This window comes from Saccopteryx bilineata, chromosome 10, assembly GCF_036850765.1.
Source record: "Saccopteryx bilineata isolate mSacBil1 chromosome 10, mSacBil1_pri_phased_curated, whole genome shotgun sequence".
NCBI classification, from domain to species: Eukaryota; Metazoa; Chordata; class Mammalia; order Chiroptera; family Emballonuridae; genus Saccopteryx; species Saccopteryx bilineata.
The window spans coordinates 37,437,240-37,457,870 of NC_089499.1; the positions used below are offsets into that span (position 1 = coordinate 37,437,240).

The following is a 20,631-nucleotide window of genomic DNA, read 5'->3' on the forward strand; positions in this document are numbered from 1 at the left end:
TGGCTTTCCTAGAACTGAGGGCTTCATTGGTGTCTGGTCTACTCCCTTTCAGGTAAACGAAGCAGACGCTGTGACACTGGATGGAGGTTTGGTGTTTGAGGCAGGCCTGGCCCCCTTCGACCTGAAACCTGTAGTGGCGGAGTTCTATGGGTCAAAGGAAAGTAAGTTCTCCCTGGGGACCCAGGAGAGAGTTTGTGACTGCTGTTCTCTCCTGATAGATGCTTGTTCTCTCCTGGTAGAGTCTTGTCTTGTTTAGGCAGGTAATGGAGGAGCGAGTGGGCACTGAGGGGCCCTATTGTCCACCACAGGCACAACTCAAGGCCTCTGTGGCTCTGGGCTGGTTATGCAGACTGACCCAAACCATTAGGGTTTAGAGCTGTATATAGACTTCTCCAAGAACCATGGGCGCCTTATTCAGAGGAGAGACCACACTGGAGCACACAGTCAGAGCTCTAACAGCCTGTGTCTTTTCTGAGAGTAACCTGACTGTCCCTGGGCCTGTGTCCCTGCGTCCCAGGACATACTTAGAGGGAGTCAGGACTGTGGCTTCCATGCCACAACTCCAGTTCCTGGTAGGCTTCAGTGAGTAGATGTAGGCAGACAACTTGCAAGGGCAGGGAAGGAAAAATCATTTGGGGCACATGTTCATGTGGCCTCTTGCCTGTGTTTGACCTGGAGGATTATTACAAATGCCCCGTCTGTGATCCTGTCCTTCCCTGAAAGCCTAGGAAAGTTATTCTGATCCCTCCTTCTTTACAACCCAACCTTGTGGGTCCCCCTTCCCTAGTCAGGAGCCCAGCAGTGATGAACAACGTTTCCCCGAGGCCCACGTTGCGGGTCTTCCATTCACACTACTGCTTTGCAGATCCACAAACCCACTATTATGCTGTGGCCGTGGTGAAGAAGGGCAGCGGCTTCCAGCTGAACCAGCTCCAAGGCAGGAAGTCCTGCCACACAGGCCTTGGCAGGTCCGCTGGGTGGAACATCCCCATGGGCCTACTCTATTGGCAACTGCCTGAGCCACGGGACTCTCTTCAGAAAGGTAAGCAGGAGGATGAGTGCCCTCAGGCAGATGTCTGTTTCTGAGGTGCCCACACAGGCCACCTTTTATCTTTTTTTTTTTTTGTATTTTTATTTTTTGTTTTTCTGAAGCTGGAAAGAGGAGAGACAGTCAGACAGACTCCCGCATGCGCCCGACCGGGATCCACCCGGCACACCCACCAGGGGTGATGCTCTGCCCACCAAGGGGCGATGCTCTGCCCCTCCAGGGTGTCGCTCTGTTGCAACCAGAGCCACTCCAGCATCTGGGGCAGAGGCCAAGGAGCCATCCCCAGCGCCCGGGCCATCTCTGCTCCAATGGAGCCTCGGCTGCGGGAGGGAAAGAGAGAGACAGAGAGGAAGGAGAGGGGGAGGGGTGGAGAAGCAGATGGGCGCTTCTCCTGTGTGCCCTGGCCGGGAATCAAACCCGGGACTTCTGCACGCCAGGCCGATGCTCTACTACTGAGCCAACCGGCCAGGGCCCACACAGGCCATCTTGAAGTCATTCAGACACGATCAGGTGGTCAAGTGTGATGGCTCTTGGGGTGGAGGTGGGAGGTGAACTGGTTTTAAACAGCAGCTCTTGGCAGGTGTCAGCTGAGTCTTTTCTTCTCTGAGCCCCCGACACCCCAGCAGAGGCTGCCTGGAGGAGTCAAGGGAAGGGTATCAGGTCCAACAGAGGGTTCAGGCAGGACCAAGGTTGCTGGGCCCGATTGTCCACTTCCCTGGGGTGCCTTCTTTTCTGTGGCTCACGTGTCTCCCATTCTGCTGAAGCTTTCTCTGGTGGCCATCTGCTGGCCATAGCTTGGCATGCACCTGTCCAGGTGAGTCTGTCATCTTCTGGGCATGGCTTCTAGGTGAGATCTTTCTCTGAGCTGTTCCAATCTGACAAGGCAGGGAAACTGTGGCCTAAGACAGACCGTGGTAGGTGGCAGGCACTGTCCTGGTTTGGGGGAGGGCTGTGGGAGAACAGGCGTTAACCTGCCCCTTTTCGGAAACCCTGATCTTGGAGTGTGAACCCACTGAGGGGTAAGCAGCCTGGTGTGCTGGTTTTGTTCTGGTCACTCTCTGTTCACTCAGGAATCTGGGCTGGGGGCTGTAGTCGTCTCCAGCCAGGCTGGCTCATACCCTGTGTCCACATCTCTGTGTTGAGCAGCAGTGGCCGATTTCTTCGCGGGCAGCTGTGTCCCCTGTGCAGATCAGACAGATTTCCCCAAATTGTGTCAACTGTGTGCTGGGAACGGGACAGACAAGTGTGCCTGCTCCAACCATGAACCGTACTTTGGCTACTCGGGTGCCTTCAAGTGAGTGAGACTTCCTGCTCCTCCTCTTACTCTGAAGATGGTGAAACTAAGGCACAGGGAGGAGACAGGGCTGCCCCAGACCACTCAGAGCAGCAGTGTGGAATCCCGGGTCCTGAGGGCCTCCTGACCATCCCAAGGAGCATATTCTGTGTGCCCTTTTGTCTCTGCAGAGCCGCAGGTCTGCCTGTGTTGTCCCCTTGGACTCTCCTGGAGGGTGGGGTGATAGACCCGTCTCTGGGACTCCAGGATCCACAGACACAGGCTTAGGCTCCTTCTGGGTTAAATGCCAGGACCTCCCAATTTGTTTCTTTCTGCCTGAGCATCTTCCTATGTCTGGGACACGTGCCTGCCTCTCCCCACCTCCTTGTCAACCCTGTGAAGGCACCTCTCCCTGCTCCACGCTCAGTAAGAGAAATGGCCGCCACTCCACACCAGAGCTAAACTGGCCTGGAATCCAAGGCTACCCAGAGTTTTTAATCCTCCACGTAAAAAATTTTAATGCCTCAAAGAGTCGATGCCTTCTGCTCCTCCCTCCCACTCTTTCTCTCTTTCCTCTATCTAAAAATCAATAAATGAAATCTTTTAAATGAAAAATAAGTTTTAAACCTTTATTTTGGCCTGACCTGTGGTGGTGCAGTGGGTAAAGCATTGACCTGGAATGCTGAAGTTGCCAGTTCGAAACCCTCGGCTTGCCCGGTCAAGGCACATACGAGAAGCAACCACTACAAGTTGATGCTTCCTTCTTCTCCCCCCCACTCTCTTTCTCTCTTCCTCTCCCCTCTCCAAAAATAAATAAAATCTTAAAAAAACAAACACACAACCTTTATTTTAAAATATCTGTTGCTTTTGCCTGTTTTTGAAGAGGAAGAGGGGGCTTCCTACTTTCACACTATTCCTTCCCAGAGTTGCCTGGGATGTAGCTTATGGGGCTCCTATCTGCTTCAGTTTTGGGCTTGGCTCTGGGGGTTCAGATGCCCCTCACACAGGGCCATCACCTCTGTAAGGACAGATGGAAGCTGGGGAAACTGTGGGCAAGGCTCTTCGAGCCTGTGGCCTGGGCAGAACCTCAGGGGGGCTGCACGGGGGAGGGGCAAGGCCCTGTCCTGGAGAGTGGCCTGACTACAGCTGTCCTGTTCCTCAGGTGTCTGCAGGATGGCGTGGGGGATGTGGCCTTCGTGAGACACATGACGGTGCTAGGTAAGTGCTGGATGGAGGAGAATCATGTGAGTCACACCTGGCCAGGGCAACTGGTTTTGCCTGAAAGTTTTCCTACATCTAGAACAGAGATGGGTGATGTCAAGATCTTTAGTGAAATAGGAGAGTTTCTGTATAAAATAATTTTTGTTCTTTGTACATTGTTTAATGCTCAATTTGTTCAGTCTATAAATCGACCAAACATTTTCTGAACATTTAAACATTACTTAGCAACCAGTAAAACAAAATGAGTTTTTTCTTAACAAAATGAGTTTTAATAGTCAAATTCCCTCAGTTCACTAAAATACCATTTCAAATTTAATCACATTCTCCTGAATGATTCATTATAAACAGCTCCTAAATGGTTCAAATACCTTCAGCAAACACACAAATTATCATAATGATTTCAGAATTCATTAGCACATGATACAATTAAGTTTGTTGCAAAAGCCTTATTACCACAGACAAAAATGTATTTCTTCTTAATATCTATATTAAAAAAAACAACAACCTTTCCAGAGTTTGGGTAATTTATCAGAAACAAATAAACCAACCAAAGAGTTTTTCAGACAAGTTGAGGTTATAAATTTCGGGTTTTACAATCAATTAAATTACTATCAGATATAGAACACACTTGTACCACTCAAGATGTTTAAAACCAGTGTATATTCCCTATTCTAGGTTCATTTTAAAATTAATGTCTGCTACCTCAAGGAAAATTTTAAGTCCTTATTTTTTATGTGGGCCTCAGTTCCTCATAACCTAGTTCTTTTTTTCTTTTTTTAAAAAATTATTAAGTTAGCGGTGGGGAGGCAGAGACAGACTCCTGCATGTACCTCGACCGGGATCCACCCGGCAATCCCCCTACAGGGCGATGCTCTGCCCATCTGGATCCGCTGCTCCATGTCTTGGCAACTGAGCTATTTTAGTGCCTGAGGCAAGGCCATGTAGCCATCCTCAGCCTCCAGGGCCAACTTTACTTAAACCATTAGAGCCATGGCTGTGGGAAGTGAAGAGAGAGAAAAGGGAGGGTGGGGTGGAGAAACAGATGATCACTTCTCCTGTGTGCCCTGACCAGGAATTGAACCCGGGACTTCCGCCTGCCAGGTGGATGCTCTTCTGCTGAGCCAACTGGCCAGGGCCTAGTTCTTTCTCTAACACAAAATAGGAGTTTTGTGTGTTTTGTTTTCTTGTTCAGCCATTCACAAGTCATGTCTCCTCACTACTCCATATTGACCTGGTTTGTTAACATTTTGGTAATTGATGCATGTCTTATTATCAGTACTTTTATTTTAATTTTTGAAAAGATTTTTATTTTATACATTTTTTACTTATTGATTTTAAAGAGAGATGGAAAGAGAGACAGACATATCATCAATTTGTTATTCCACTTATTTATGCATTCATTGGTTGATTCTTGGATGTGCCCCGACTGGAGATCAATCCCACAACTTGGCATATTGGGGCAATGCTATAACTAACTGAGCCGCCTGGCCAGGGTTTATTATTAGTAATTTTAATTGGTGGGTTCATCTATGAGTTTCATCTCCCAAGATCAAGTTGTTCCAAATAATTGTCATTGTTACCCCCTCTGGTTGCTCAAGTTACCACAGTTATGTCAGAAGGCAGCATCTTCTACCACTCGCCCTGAAGTCTTTGAACACATGCTCACTTTCAGTCTATGAGGGACTGTCCACTGGGATTTAGCGGTGAAAATGCATGCTGGTGGTGAATGACTAAGGTGGAAAAGTTATTTCTTTCTGAAACTATTATATCGAATGTTTTAATTCTAAATTAATAAATCACTTAAAATTTTTGATAGAAAGATTAAAGTAACATTCATAAGAACTCTCATTGTATTCCTTCTCTTTTGATTTGAGAGGGCTTCCATAACAAAGTACCTTAAGCAACAGAAATTTGGTGTCTCATGGTTTTTTTTTTTTTGTATTTTTCTGAAGTTGGAAACGGGGAGGCAGTCAGACAGACTCCCGCATGCGCCCGACCGGGATCCACCCGGCACGCCCACCAGGGGGTGATGCTCTGCCCATCTGGGGCATTGCTCTGTTGCAACCAGAGCCATTCTAGCGCCTGAGGCAGAGGCCACAGAGCCATCCTCAGTGCCTGGGCCAACTTTGCTCCAATGAAGCCTTGGCTGTGGGAGGGGAAGAGAGAGACAGAGAGGAAGGAGAGGGGGAGGGGTGGAGAAGCAGATGGGCACTTTTCCTGTGTGCCCGGCCAGGAATCAAACCCAGGACTCCTGCACGCCAGGCCAACACTCTACCGCTGAGCCAACCGGCCAGGGCCTGTCTCATGGTTCTTGAGACAAAATTCCAGGAACAAGATTTGGGCAGGGTCAGTTCCTTCTGAAGGTCATTTGGAAGAATCCGTCCCATGCCTCTCTCCTTGCTTCCAGTAGTTGCTGGTAGTCTGGCGTTCCTTGGCTTTTAGTCACATCACCCTGATCTCTTTCTTTTCATATGGCATTCCTCCCATGTGCATGTCTGTCTGTGTCCACATGTCCTCTTTTTATAAGGACACCAGTAATAATGGAGTAGAGGTCCATCTTAACTAACTACATCTGCAATGACCCTATTTCTAAATAAGGTCGCATTCTGAAGTACTAGGGATCAGGACTTCAACATGTGAATCTTGGAGAGGGGACACGACTCAACCCAGAACCCCTCTAATAGCTAGACAAGGGGAAACAAAGAGCTTGTTTTCCTTACAAGGTTTTCTGGTCCTTCTCTGTACCTATAGAATGCCCTCCCTGGGCTCCTAGGCCACCATCCACCCCTCAGCTCCTCCATCACCTTTACCTGGTGGGCTCTGCCCTCAGGGGAGTGTTGCAGAGTGGGGAACCTGGATCGTCCTAGAATGGCCACATGTCAGCCTCAGATTAGGCAGTTTGATGATTTACCTCAACTTTCTGAATCTGTTTTCTCTTCTCTAGAATGGGTTAACCACATCCCTGGCTTCCTCCAGCTGTTATGAGGATTAAATGCCAAACAGCATGGAGGAATTTCAGCACAGTCTCGGTGTGCTGTGAGTCCTCAGTAAACATCTGCAGTCACCTTTCATATCAGCAGAGCCACCAGGACGAGGGGCAGTGGGAAGGCCCCAGGCCAAGTATGCCTCCCTGCCCTGTCCGTCTGCAGTGAGAGCCAGTCATTTCATCTCCTGAGGCCTCAGGCTCCTGATCTATAGAAACTATATTCGGAAAAGATTCTCTTTCAGTCCTCTGAAGGGTGTTAAAAGGATGATTAAAGAAGATAATTTCAGGGCTATAAACAAATGTTATTAACACTTCATGAAGCAGGCAGTCTCTACTTGAAGAACTGCCAAATGGGGAGGAGGGCAGGAAGCTTTTCTGGGACAAAGAATAAAGGACAAAGCAGAGACACAGAGGAAACATCTGATCGGCTGGGGCGGGCCACACTGTCAACCTTGTCTGAGGTGAGAATGGAAGAGAAAGGAGCATAGAGCCCAGAGCTGGCGTGGCGCTGGAGGACTGGCTGGGTACTGCGGGCCGGCCAAGCAGAGCATTGTAGGGACATGAAAGTTATTGAAGTTTTGGTTTGTTGACGTGGCATTCTGGGCAACAGTGGCTCGTTATTTTAACAAGGTCAAGTAGTTTGTGATTCACTGAGGAGGGAGGATCACTGCTGATGGCTTTGCCTGCAGTCTGTTGGCTCCTCTGGGCTTTCTTCCCCCAGAGAACCTTGCATCCCAGGCTGACAGGGACCAGTATGAGCTGCTCTGCAGGGACAACACCCGGAAGCCATTGGACAAATTTGAGGAGTGCCACCTGGCCAGCCTCCCTTCCCATGCCGTTGTGGCCCGAAGTGTTAGCGGCAAGGAGGACTTGATCTGGGAGCTTCTCAACCAGGCCCAGGTACCAAACCCACTGTCTTCCCTCCAGTTCAGTGCTTGGATTGGGGCATTCTTCTTCATTTCCTTATTGCCACTCTGGAAGTCTTTCTGGGTTCAGGACATGGCCAGGACCACACCACACCTCATCTTCTTCGCTGACAAGCCACTCAGTCTGTGTATGTTATAGACAGCAGAGGCCACAAAACCCTCGCCTGGTATCATCAAGCCCATGGGCCAAAGACTCTGCAGAATTTCCTCGTTGCCCTGTTCAGGATGCAGTGCAGATGTCCCCCCTCCATGAAGTGTCCCCCTATTATCCTACTGGCATGTGATCCCCCCTTCTGACTTCCCTCAGTGGCAGGTACTTTCCTATGACATTCCCCTCTCTGTCCTGTGTTGGTGGCAGCCCCCCCCCCCCACAAGCCAGCCCTCATTCATCACCCAGTCCCATCCTTGTTGGCGCTCTTGGCTCAGCACTGGGGGTTTGGAGATGAACTAGACAAAGACCTGCCTTTGAGCTGTTCACAGAGAAATGTGGACCTGTACAAATTACCACCAGAGGGGAATGCATGACCTTGGGGATATGGATTATGTACTTTGTGGAGGACAGACAGACAGATTTGCAAGGTGTATCTGGGGATTCCTGGGTCCCAGGGAATAAGCTGTGTGTACCCCACAGAAGTGTGGAGGTTTGCCAGGGAAGGCAGCAGGTGACATTTGAATCAGGGCCACTGCGAAAGTAAAATGCAGACAGCTACAGTCGGGACCAGCTTTGGGGCAGTCAGTGGGAGTCATAGGCAAAGGGCCCTTTGCTTTTCTGGAGGCCCAATGATGGAAGGGACTTCTGAAAGCCTCTGGTGGCAGGACGGGAGTGAGAGAGGAGCCCGGGCTTCCTGACTTCCAGCCTCGCCAGCTGCTCCAGGATGAGGACCACCAGAGCCACTGGGGGCAGTCAGAGGCCAGGACTGAGGCAGCCGTCACTGCCCTCTGGGAACACGGCTCTGGAGAGGGGCAGCTGCCTAACCCCTTCGCACAGGTCTGGGGAGCAGCCCCTGGCAGTGTCCCTGAGTTTGTACGAGGCAGACAGGCTAGGATCTGAGTAGAGCATTCCTGGAGAAAGACCTGAGAACCCCATAGCCACAGGGCCATGGCCACTGTCTTCACTCTCGGGCACTCGTTCCTTTTCCCCTTTTGTTCTCTTTGGTCTGGTTTTTGGCTTGTTTCCTTTTGCCTCTCTATGCCAGCCTCCCTCCTTCACTGCGTCTTTTACCCTTTTAACAGGAACGTTTTGGAAAAGACAGCTCAGCAGGATTCCAGCTCTTTGGCTCTTCTCTTGGGAAGGATTTGCTGTTTACAGACGCCGCCTGTGGGTTTTTAAGAGTCCCGCCTAAGATGGATGCCAAGCTGTACCTGGGATATGAGTATTTTGCTGCCACTCAGCCTCTAAGGGAAGGTATGTAAGGTCTGGAAGGGTGGCGGGGTGGGGTGGGGTGGGGGGGTCATAGAGGCTTTCCAGTACCTCCAAGCCTCCCCTTCCCCAGCCTGCACTGAGCTGCAGAGCCCAGGGGGCCTACCAACAGCACTGGGTTTTAATGAGGGATTTTCTGTTGAGTTGGGGAGAAGACCTGTCTTACCTTCAGTTATAAACAACTTGAAATAATGATGGTCTGGTTTCTTTGTATTAACCAGAGGTACCCCACCCCAAAACAGGCCTATTTGATGGGGGAGATGGCCTACCCTAAACTGAAGTGGGGACATGGCCTCCGCACCATCAGAAGAACGAGAATTTCAGGGGGTTTTAATCCAGCTCCTACCTTCCTCTGGGTCCACATGGCTCATTTCTTCCTTCCTTCTCTCTCCCCGCCCCCCTTCCATCTAGTCAGTCAATAGTTACTGAGCATCTACAGAGCCACTGTGTTAGATGTGGGCATACTGTGGTGAGCAAAGCCACTGGGTGAGGGCTGAGAAAGCAGGCCCACCCAGAACAGAACACATGAATACCAGCTGGGGAACGGTCCCTGGATGGGAGAGCCCAGCCTGTAAGAGAAAGCCCCAGAAGGCCTTGACCTGGGCTGGTGCCCAGAGAGGCCTTGCTGGGGAGGTGATGCCCGAGAAGGTGAGGTCAGGAGGGAGGTTAGGGTTGCTCTAGCTTCACTACTCTTTCTGAGAACCCTCCCCCCCATGTCTCCTGGAGGGTGACAGGTGGGCATGAGTGGTGATGCGGGCATGAGACTCCGCTGCTGTCGATGAGGACCCCATTGGGCAGCTGTTCTGCAGCTGGTGGCACTAAACCGCCAGACCCATCTTAGAGCTTCCTTCAGATCCTGGCTCTTCTCCACCCGTCCTAGGTGTGGAAGTCGTCCAGAGGGTGCAGTGGTGTGCAGTGGGAGACCACGAGAAGGACAAATGTGATGAGTGGAGTGCTGTGAGTGGTGGCATCTTAAGGTGCACCATGGAGGACACCACTGAGGACTGCATTGCTGCCATTGTGGTAAGGAAGGCCCTGCCTCCACAGCTGAGCTCGGTCACGGCACGTGGCACTTCTGCCAAAACTTCCCAGACACCTCCCCATCAGCCCTGAGGCTGAGATACAACGGCTGTGTGCTGCCCCTACTCTCCAAAGCCCCTCCCACTCCATCCCATGGACCCCACCAGCTCAGGCTGGGCAAAAACAAAAAGCCAGCCCAAGGCTCAAACTCATTTGGAATTCAGCTCCGGTGACCCGGGAGCCCTGAGCAGTGTCCCGCCAAGGACCTACGGAAAGTGGGATGACATCCCAGGGTGGGATCAGGGACTTGTGGATTGTGAAAACAAATCAAACTTTTTAGTCCTTTATTTGAAAGTTTAATTTTTTTTCCTAGTGATAAAAATATTACCTGTTGGAAGAGAAATGAAAAATGAATATCATAACTTCATAACTCAGAGATTATTACTACATAATTTTTGAGTTGTGAAGCTATGTTATTAACTTTCCACTTCTCAATGAACAAGTAATACTTTTGTGATTTAAAAAATGATAAATAAAGGACTGAAAAATTGACAAACTTAGGAGACACACAGTCTTAAGAATAAAGATCCTACTTTTTGGTAAACCTCCCTGGGACCAGCCCATAAGATTAAAATCTAGTAATTTATATAGTCTCTTCACTGTCAATTATAACGAGTAAATAAATTTACATGCTTATAACATTGCCCCGCATATAGTAGCAGTCAATACATGTTAGCTGTTGTTATTATTACTTAACTTTTGAGTATACTTGGTCTACTTTCTTGGGTAATGAAGTATTCGCTTAAAATATATCTTAATGGCTGCATAATATTCCATCAAGTATTTCTGCCTCAATTCTAATTGTCTATATTTGAATTATCTCAAAATTCTTTGCTATTATAAATATAGGAGTAAAGATTTCTGTTCTTTAATCATTAATATTTCTGAGTATGCTTTTAATATTAATGACAGCTTAATATTTCTGTTTATGACCTCTTAACTTGCATTAACTTATTTAATCCCCATGAGAGGCCTATGAGATAGATGTTTCACTCATTTTATGGGTGAAAAAAATGTATGTAGAAAAGTACTCAGGGATGTGTTCTTTGGAGTAGTCCGTGTGACATAGTGTGAGCAGAAGCTAAGGAATTAAACCACCTAAGTTTAAGTCTTAGTGACCATCTATTGGACAAGTTATTTAACCTCTCTGCTTCAGTTTACTAATGTATAAAAGAGGGGAAATTATACTACCTACCTACCGTATTTTCCCAAGTATAAGATGCTCCCATGTATAAGACGCACTTTAATTTTGGGGCTTGAAATTTTTTAAAAATTATTATTAATTTTAATGGGGTGACATTGATAAATCAGGGTACATATGTTCAGAGAAAACATCTCCAGGTTATTTTGACATTTGAATATATTGAATACCCATCACCCAAAGTCAAATTGTCTTCCATCACCTTCTATCTGGTTTTCTTTGTGCCCCTCCCCTCCCGCCCTCACCCCCCCCCCCCCGCCCCAGTAACCACCACCCTCTTGTCCATGTCCCTGAGTCTCATTTTTATGTCCCACCTATGTATGGAATTATATAGTTCTTAGTCTTTTCTGATTTACTTATTTCACTCAGTATAATGTTATCAAGGTCCATCCATGTTGTTGTAAATGATCTGATGTCATCATTTCTTATGGCTGAGAAGTATTCCATAGTATATATGTACCAAAGCTTTTTAATCCACTCGTCCACTGACAGACACTTGGGCTGTTTCCAGATCTTTACTATTGTGAGCAATGCTGCCATAAACATGGAGGTGCATTTCTCCTTTTGAAACAGCTGGGGCCTGAAATTTGAAAAAAATGTATTACATAAAGTTATTGAACTCAAGTTTTATTCCTCATAAAACTCATACAACTCTTCATCAAGTACAAAAAAGCAGAAAATGCAAGTAAAAAAATTTACAAGCACTGTATAAGATGCACCCAGTTTTTAGACCCTAAAGTTTTCAAAAAAGGGTGTGCCTTATACATGGGGAAATATAGTAAATGGATTTTGTGAGGAATTAATGAAGTAATCAATGTAAAGTGTTTAGAAAAGGCTCTGGCTCTTAGTAGGAGCTTGGCAAGTTTTTCCTTCTACAGTTACTAGTGTCTTAATATAAATAGATTTTTTTTTACAGATTTTTTAGAAAGGCAGTTAACAGGTCAAAAACAAAAAGTGTATATGTGTCTATGTGTTTCTTTCTTGATGACCTTATCTCTGACTGTAAGTAAACATTTTTGCTCTGTTGGAAAAATTGAGTAAAACCATTAATTATTACAGGGATAGCTTATTTTGTTGTGCTTTGCTTAATTGTACTTTGTAGATATTGGGGGTTTTTTATATATAGATTGAAGGCAAGATCCTTCACAAGCAAAAAGATTAAAACTCACTGAAGGCTCAGGTGATAGTATTTTATAGCAACAAAGTATTTTTTTAATTTTTATTTATTGATGTTAGAGAGAGGGAGAGAGACAGGAATGTCGATCTGTTCCTGCATGTGCCCTGACTGGGGATTGAAATAAAGTACTTTTTAATTAAGGTATGTACATTGTTTTTTAGAAATAATGCTGCTTCACACTTAATAGACTACAGTATAGTATAAACCTAAGTTGTTTTGTTTTTTATTTATTAAGTGAGAGGCAGGGAGGGAGGAAGGCAGGGAGGCAGAGACAGACTCCCACATGCGCCCTGACCAGGATCCATGTGGCAAGCCCACTAGAGGGGCGATGCTCTGCCCCTCTGGGGCTGTTGCTCCATTGCTCAGAACAGAGCCATTTCAGTGCCTGAGGCGAGGTCATGGAGCCATCCTCAGTGCTGAGGGCCAAATTATTCGAACCATTCGAGCCATGGCTGTGGGAGGTGGGATGGGGGGAGAGAGAGACAGAGAAGCAGATAGAGGTGGAGAAGCAGATGGTCACTTCTGTGTGCCCTGACCGGGAATTGAACCCGGACTTCCACATGCTGGGCCAATGCTCTAATGTGGAGCCAAATAGCCAGGGCCTTATATGCAGAGGGAAACCAAAAAAAATTGTGTGACTCGCTTTATTGTGATAATTCAATTTATTGCAGTGGTCTGGAACCAAACCACAGTATCTCTGGGGCATGCCTGCAATGAATTATTTAAGTAGAGAAATTAATTAATTTTAAAAATTATTTATTTATTTATTAACAGAAGACAGAATCAGAGAGAGGGACAGATAGGGAGAGATAGACAGAGGAAGGGAAAGAGATGAGAAGCATCAATTCTTTAATGCAGCATCTTAGTTGTTCATTGGTTGCTTGTTCATTGATTGCTTTCTCATGTGTGCCTTGACTGGGGGGCTCCAGCAGAGTGAGTGACCCCTTGCTCAAGCCAGTGACCTTTGGGCTCAAGCCAGTGACCATGGGGTCATGTCTATGATCCCATGCTCAAGCCAGCTACCCTGCACTCAAGCTGGTGAGCCCTTACTCAAGCCAAATGAGCCTGTGCTTAAGCCGGTGATCTTAGGGTTTTGAACCTGGGTCCTCCATGTCTCAGTCTGATGCTCTCTGTGCCACCTCCTGGTCAGGCAGAGAAATTAATTATTTATTGAAAATATTTGCTGTACCAGGGCTTTAAGTATAATGCTAATGGGTTTATGGGACCAGAATTGAACTCTGCCATACAAAAGAAATCATGTTTCATAGAAACAGATAAGTGCAGTCCTTGAGTCCATGTGGATCGTTGAGTGACAATGATATAGTGAAAGTATAGTGAGGGCACATCCAGCAGTCAGCATGGGTCTCATGAGAGACCAGGGAGCAGGACCTGGGTCGGGCTTTCTCCTGGGTCAACAGGCCAAATGCATGTCCAGTCTTCTAAACCCATGTTTATGTGGCAGGAGCTTTGGGTAAGCCATGATTTGGTTAATCACAGGGACATATGACATGAAGCCAATGAGTTGGAAACCGCTGAGGGTCAGTGGGACAGGATAACAACCTCACTGTTGTGCCCTTGATTTATTTCTTAACTTCAGAAAGGAGAAGCTGATGCCATGAGCTTAGATGGAGGATTTATGTACACAGCGGGCAAGTGTGGTCTGGTGCCTGTCCTGGCAGAGAACTACAGTAAGTGGACGAAGGTGTCTCTCACTGTTTTAGCTCCTCTGGGCCATCGACTTCGAGATGAGGAAAGAATTTAGTTCATTGTTGAGATAGCACTAAGTATTGCTAGAATGTAGGAAGTTAGTAGATAAACATCCCCCTTCCCAAATGTCAGAACCAACTAAGATATAGACATAGAATTTAGGCAAATAAAAAGATAAAAATAACACTTTCATTACTGCAATAGTGATATAGGAAGGCATGGTGTAGAGAAGGCCACAGTGCTTGCCAAATTGCCCTAATTCAGGAGAAGAGATCTGTGGGCTTACCCCCTGGCGAAGGCAGAGGAAAACATTTTGTCATAGGTGACGAGCCTCTAAACCACCCTCTCCCCACTACCCTCAATAAAGAAAGAAGGGGCTGAGCCACATGTGCCTAGATCCTTTTGCCAAATTTATTAATCCAAAATTAACTCACGCCAGCTGCACTGGAAGACTGAGGGGTGGGCCACAAGGTCATGTTCTTTAGTGAGGATCCGTCCATGTAAAAAAATAAATCCAGAAAAGAGCATTTCACCAGTATCATTTGTTAAACACCTCATCTGTAGGCAGTGAACAGGAAACCATATGTTATCCTTTAAAATAAAACAACTCTGTAACACAAATAATGGTATGTCCATTTTACAGATGTAAAAACTAAGGCTAAGAGAAGTTAAATGTCATGTATAATCTAGAATAAAGACTGCATCCAGGTCTTTCTGACTGAATGAAATGGTTCTTTGCCCTCCAACATATAGAGAATATAATGATTGTCTACCCCAGTCCAGGGCGCTGAAGGGAACAAAGACGTCAGGATGACTTGAATCACACAGCAAATCCACAAAGACCTCAAGATCTTCAGTGGTCTCTGCCTCCCTTTCAAAATGGGCATCTGATTTTCTTTCTCTGCATCTAAGTGTTGGGGAGATTCTGGGATGAAACCCGATGTTCAAATGGCAAAGATTAGGGGAAAGAGAAGGCAAAACAGGGCTGCAGAATCTTACCTTGTTAATGATCAATGAAAAAACTGCTTAGTTGGTGTTTTTCCTCATTTTACTTTTAAATCTTATGATTGAGAAGCGCATGATTTTGGATGAGTTTGTGACAATTTAATGCAATGTACTTCAATTCTTTTTCTTTTTAGTGTCAACAAATGTTAGTGAGCAGCTTGGGTCTAAGTGTGTGAATACACCCATGGAAGGTGAGTCAGAACCAGTAACACTGGGCCTCAAACATCAAGTCCTGTTCTTAGGAATAGGGTGAGGAATGCCTTAAAAATAAACAAAGGTTACTCGAGTTATAAAAAAAAATAATGAAGAAAGAAAAAGAAGAGGAAGACACCACAGCTAACTGTTAAGGAGCAGATCTGTCATGAAGCTGTAATAAAAATAACTATTTGTAAGGTACTTTACAGTTGACAGGACTCCTGCTTGTTTTTCTCAGCAGTCCTCTGGTGTGCGAGCATCCCTGTTCCCTGCTATGCAGATGGGGAAAGTGAGGCTCAGGGACTGTGTCACTTGGCCAGAGCCACACAGCCAGGAAATGGCTGCACGTGGGTTTGAGAAGAGGCAGCCTGACTGGAAACTGTGCGCTCCTGACCAACCACAGCGCTCCTGTCATGTGTTGCCTGCCAGTCTCTGCACGAAGATGGGGCAGGAGCCTATTCCTGACATTTCTGGAGCCTTGCTTCTAATGAAGATGAGGAGGATAATGAAATCACTCTTTAGGCTTTAGCCAGCTCAGTGTGAGTAGCGGAGGAGTCAACCTCGTCTTTAGAATAGGAGGCCAGGTGACAAGTCCTCATCTGTGTCTCCACATAAGCAGAGAGGGTCTGTATCTGTCCCTGAAGTACCGAATCTTGGGCATTATCTAGAGCAGTAGTTCTCCATCTAATGTAGTACCTGGACCAGATGCATCAGCATCACCTGAGACCTTGTTAGAAATAAACATTCTTGGGCCCAGTCTAGAGCTACTGAGTCAAACTCCAAGGAGGAGGCCACTGCGCTGTGTTTTAACAAGCCAGCAGCTGGCTCTCAGGCCCGTTAAGGTTTGAAAATAACTGTGATGGAGGATCTTTTAGTGATCATTTGGGTTTAGAGTTTCTTTTTAATTTTTTGAATTTAAATATTTAAAAATCAAAACATAACCCCTGGATGGGTTCCTCCAGTGGATAAAGCACATCCTGAGGTCGTGAGTTTGATCCCCGGTCAAAGTACATACGAGAAGCAACCAATGAGTGATGAACTTAATGGAACAACTAAGTGGAGCAATGAGTTGATGCCCCTCTCTCTCTTTCCCTCCTTCCTTTCTTCTCTCCTTTCCTCTTTCCTCCCTCCCTCTGTTTCTCTCTCAAATCAATGGTGAGGGGGAAACAACCCCCCCAAAAATATAGTTGGCATACAATGTTATATGAGTTTCAAGTATATGATATAGTGATTCGACATTTATGCATCTTACAATATGCTTACCACACTAACTCTAGTGACCACCTGTCACTATGCAAAATTATCACAGTATTATTGACATCTTTATCACCCATCCCTTCACCTTACTCCCGTCTGGCAACCATCAGTTTGTTCTTTATTTCTATGATTCTGTTTTTGTTTGGTTTTTAAAAATTCCACGTGTCAATGAAATCATGCAGTATTAGTCTTTCTGTGTCCGACTTATTTCACTTAGCATAATACCCACTAGGTCCCCATATACATATCAATCACATCTTCTTTACCCATTCATCTATCACTGAGACGCAGGTTGCTTCCATATCTTGGCTGTTGTAAATAATGCTGCAGTGAACATAGAGTGCACGTATCTTTTTGAATTAGTGGGGGTTTGGGAGGGGAGGGGGGTAAAAATGCCTGAAAGTGGAATTGCTGAGTCATATGGTAGTTCTAGTTTAATTTTTTTGAGGAATCTCCATAGTGTTTTCTATACTGGCCGCACAAATTTGCAGTGCCAACAATGCCTAGGGGCTCCCTTTTCTCCACAACCTCACTTGTTATTTGTTGACTTTTTGATAATCATTCTAACCAGTAGTGGGATTCAAACAATTTAACAACTGGTTCTTTGCCCTAATGACCGTGGTAAGTATAAAAAAAGCTATACCAAAAGGTAGTTTATTATTGCGTGCATTTAATACTTAAATAAGAACAATAAAAGAGATCCACAAAACTAGATTAAAAGAGTTTTTTGTTTGTTTGTTTGTTTTTACAGAGGCAGAGATAGACAGGGACAGACAGACAGGAACGGAGAGAGATGAGAAGCATCAGCCTGACCTGTGGTGGCGCAGTGGATAAAGCCTCGACCTGGAAATGCTGAGGTCGCTGGTTCAAAACCCTGGGCTTGCCTGGTCAAGGCACATATGGGAGTTGATGCTTCCAGCTCCTCCCCCCTTCTCCCTCTCTGTCTTTCTCCTCTCTAAAAATGAATAAATAAAATTAAAAAAAAAAAAAAAAAAAAAAAGAGAAGCATCAATCATCAGTTTCTCGTTGCGCGTTGCGACTTCTTAGTTGTTCATTGATTGCTTTCTCACATGTGCTTTGACCATGGGCCTTCAGCAGACCGAGTAACCCCCTGCTGGAGCCAGCGACCTTGGGTCCAAGCTGGTGAGCTCTTTGCTCAAGCCAGATGAGCCCGTGCTCAAGCTGGCGACCTTTGGGTCTCGAACCTGGGTCCTCCACATCCCAGTCCGACGCTCTATCCACTGTGCCACCACCTGGTCAGGCACTAGATTAAAAGAGTTTTAAAACAGTAATGGAAAAATATTAAATAATACCTGACAAAAAACAATAAAACTGTTATTTAAGGTATTTCCAATGACAGTTTGTCACACCCTGATTGTTTGGCACTTTTTCTCTTTAAGTTATATGTTTGTTTACTGAAGTAACAAACATGAGGGAATTAAAATGTAGTATTTCATCAAAGGGATAGTGAATTTTATGAAATGAATAAATAAATATTACAAGCATAGTTCCGTCAAATTTTTTCCACTTATGGACAGAATAAACATTACTATGGGTGATTAGAATACGCTGTTATTCAGATGAAAGTTTAAAAAGAGTAAGGAATGTAAATTTGTGATTTCCACATTGGGCAGCTGCCCAGGCACCCAACTTAGAGAACCCTGATTACAAGTGCCATTTTAACAACCGGTTAGCCAAACTTAACCACAAATTAGGTATTGTTTCTACTGAACCGGTATGAACCGGCTGAATCCCATCACTGATTCTAACAGGTATGAGGTGATAATAATTGTGATTTTGATCTTCATTTTCCTGATGATTAATGGTATTGAGCATCTTTTCATATGTCTCCTGGCCATTTGTATGTCTTCTTTGGAGAAATGTCTCTTCATGCCCTCTGCTCATTTTGATTGGATTACCTATTTTGTTGTTGTTCGGTTGTAGGAATTTCTTGTATATTTTGGATATTATCCCCTTATCAGATATATTATTTCTGAATATATTCTCTCATTCAGTAGGTGGTATTTTTGTTTCCTTCACTGTGAAGAAACTTTTTTAGTTTGATGAAGGTCCCTTGGTTTATTTTTGCTTTTGTTTCCCTTGCTCAAGGGGATATATCCAAAAAGATATTACTAAGACTAATGTTAGTTTAATACCTGTGTTTTCTTTTAGGAGTTTTATGGTTTCAGATCTTATATTTAAGTCTTTAATCCATTTTGAGTTTACTTTTGTATATGGTATAAGAGAGTGCTTATTTTTATTTTTTGCATATATCTATTCGATTTTCCCAACACCACTTGTCAAAGAGACTGTCATTCCTTCATTGCATGTATTATACTTGCTTCCTTTGTCATAATTGACTATACAAATGAGGCTTTCTTTATGGGCTCTCTATTCTGTTGCATTCATTTATGTGTCTGTATTTTGTGCCAGTACCATACTGATTTGATTATTATAGTTTTGTAGGATAGTTTGAATCAGAGAGCATGGATTTGGAGTTTCTTGTGAGATAGGTGAGCTGGGGAGGGGAGGTCGGGGGGTTTGGAGCACCAGAGCACAAGCTAATCCGGGGTAATCCAGGCCCTTCCCTGTTCACCCTCCACAGAGTGCTCAGGGTGCAAAGCTGCTCACTCTGCAGCAGCTTCCCTTCGTGGGCAGCAGGACCCAAGCCCTAGGATGTGCTTCCCTCTCCTCTTTCTGCTTTCATGGCTGTCTTCTCTGAATTGTGTCTTTATCCCCACCCTAAGGGCTGGCATTTCATCAGCCATGCGGTCAATTGTGATTATAGAATGTGCGAAGTCAGAAAGAGCTCTCACTGCTTCAAGAGTGGTTGAAATTTCAGCAACTGCAGTGATACACAAATGCAGGTCAACAAGGATGCTTAGTTCAAAGTGGCTGACTGGGATGGAGAAGGTAGAGATGGAGAGGGGTTAATCCCAGAGCTACACACAAACCCACAAAATGGATGACAATAATTAATGCCATTTGTGCACAAAGAGTTACATCTCCAGAAGGCTCTGTAATAATATGTGGCTGTTGGGATGGTGTAATAGAGCACAACAGTCTGGTAGGCAGCGGCTTGCTGTAGCCTCAGGAGAAGCTGCTCCACGGAGAGAGGGCTCTGGTACTGCTTCTGCCACTAGCAGCATGGCTGAAAACCAATCAATGTAGCCTCCTCTTGCATTCCTAATGTACAGTATGCTCATATTAGCACATCTGAGCTCCTTAAATGACCTTCTGGGATGGGTATCACTGTTACTATTTTAATGAGGAGATATCTAGGCTCCTAAATGTTAAGTGACTTGTCTGAGGTCATTTAGGAAGTAACTGTTGAGGCAGATGTTTGGCCTGTTATGTGGACTCCCAACTTTTAGAGCCTTTAATATATGGAGACCTGAGCCACAACAGCAAGAAAGGAAGTGTGTGTGTGTGTGGGGGGGTTCGGGGGTCTTGGTGATAGGAACCACATTACCTTCATTTTTTACTTTTTTAAAACTGTATTTCTTGGGGTGACATTGGTTAATGAAATTATATAGGTTTCAGGTATACAATTCTATAATATATCACCTGTATATTGTATTGTGTGTTCACCGCTCCAAGTCAGGTCTCTTTCCATTACACAATATCTTCTAATTCTGAAAGTTTATGATTCTAATCTTATTATAAATTCAGCTTTTCAGTTTAGGACTTACTCAATAAGTACAATTCAGTTCCATAATATTGAGATAGGAGTATATGAAATATCAATGGTGTTCAATTAGAATCAGGAAGAAAACAAGAAATCCCACTCCCACCAAAGATATTTGGCATTATTTTGGAAGCAAATGCAGTAAGATTTTTTTTTTTTAATTCAGTGAAAGGAGAGAAGGCAGAGACAGACTCCTGCATGTGCCCTGACCAGGATCTGCCTGGCAAGTCCACTAGGAGGCCAATGCTCTGCCTATCTGAGGCATTGCTCTGTTGATCAGCAGCTGAGCTCTTCTTAGTGCCTGAGGTGAGGCCATGGAGCCATCCTCAGCACCAGGGGCCATCACACTCCAATCGAACCATGGCCGCAGGAGGTGAAGAGAGAGAGAGAGGGAAGCAAAAGGGGGAGGGGTGGAGAAGCAGATGGGCATTTCTCCGGTGTGCCCTG

The 20,631-nt window shown here is 45.4% G+C and overlaps 1 protein-coding gene across 1 annotated transcript in view; it reads left to right on the top strand.

Annotated features, from left to right (window-relative positions):
- Positions 1 to 20,631, top strand: part of LOC136314722 (inhibitor of carbonic anhydrase-like) — a 49,782-nt gene that overhangs the window by 15,389 nt on the left and 13,762 nt on the right. The window contains exons 3-11 of the mRNA XM_066246010.1: positions 53 to 161; positions 866 to 1,042; positions 2,195 to 2,342; positions 3,484 to 3,539; positions 7,250 to 7,428; positions 8,688 to 8,859; positions 9,755 to 9,897; positions 13,930 to 14,020; positions 15,179 to 15,235. Of these exons, the coding sequence (XP_066102107.1) occupies positions 53 to 161; positions 866 to 1,042; positions 2,195 to 2,342; positions 3,484 to 3,539; positions 7,250 to 7,428; positions 8,688 to 8,859; positions 9,755 to 9,897; positions 13,930 to 14,020; positions 15,179 to 15,235 (1,132 nt within the window). The remainder of the gene's footprint in view (positions 1 to 52; positions 162 to 865; positions 1,043 to 2,194; positions 2,343 to 3,483; positions 3,540 to 7,249; positions 7,429 to 8,687; positions 8,860 to 9,754; positions 9,898 to 13,929; positions 14,021 to 15,178; positions 15,236 to 20,631) is intronic.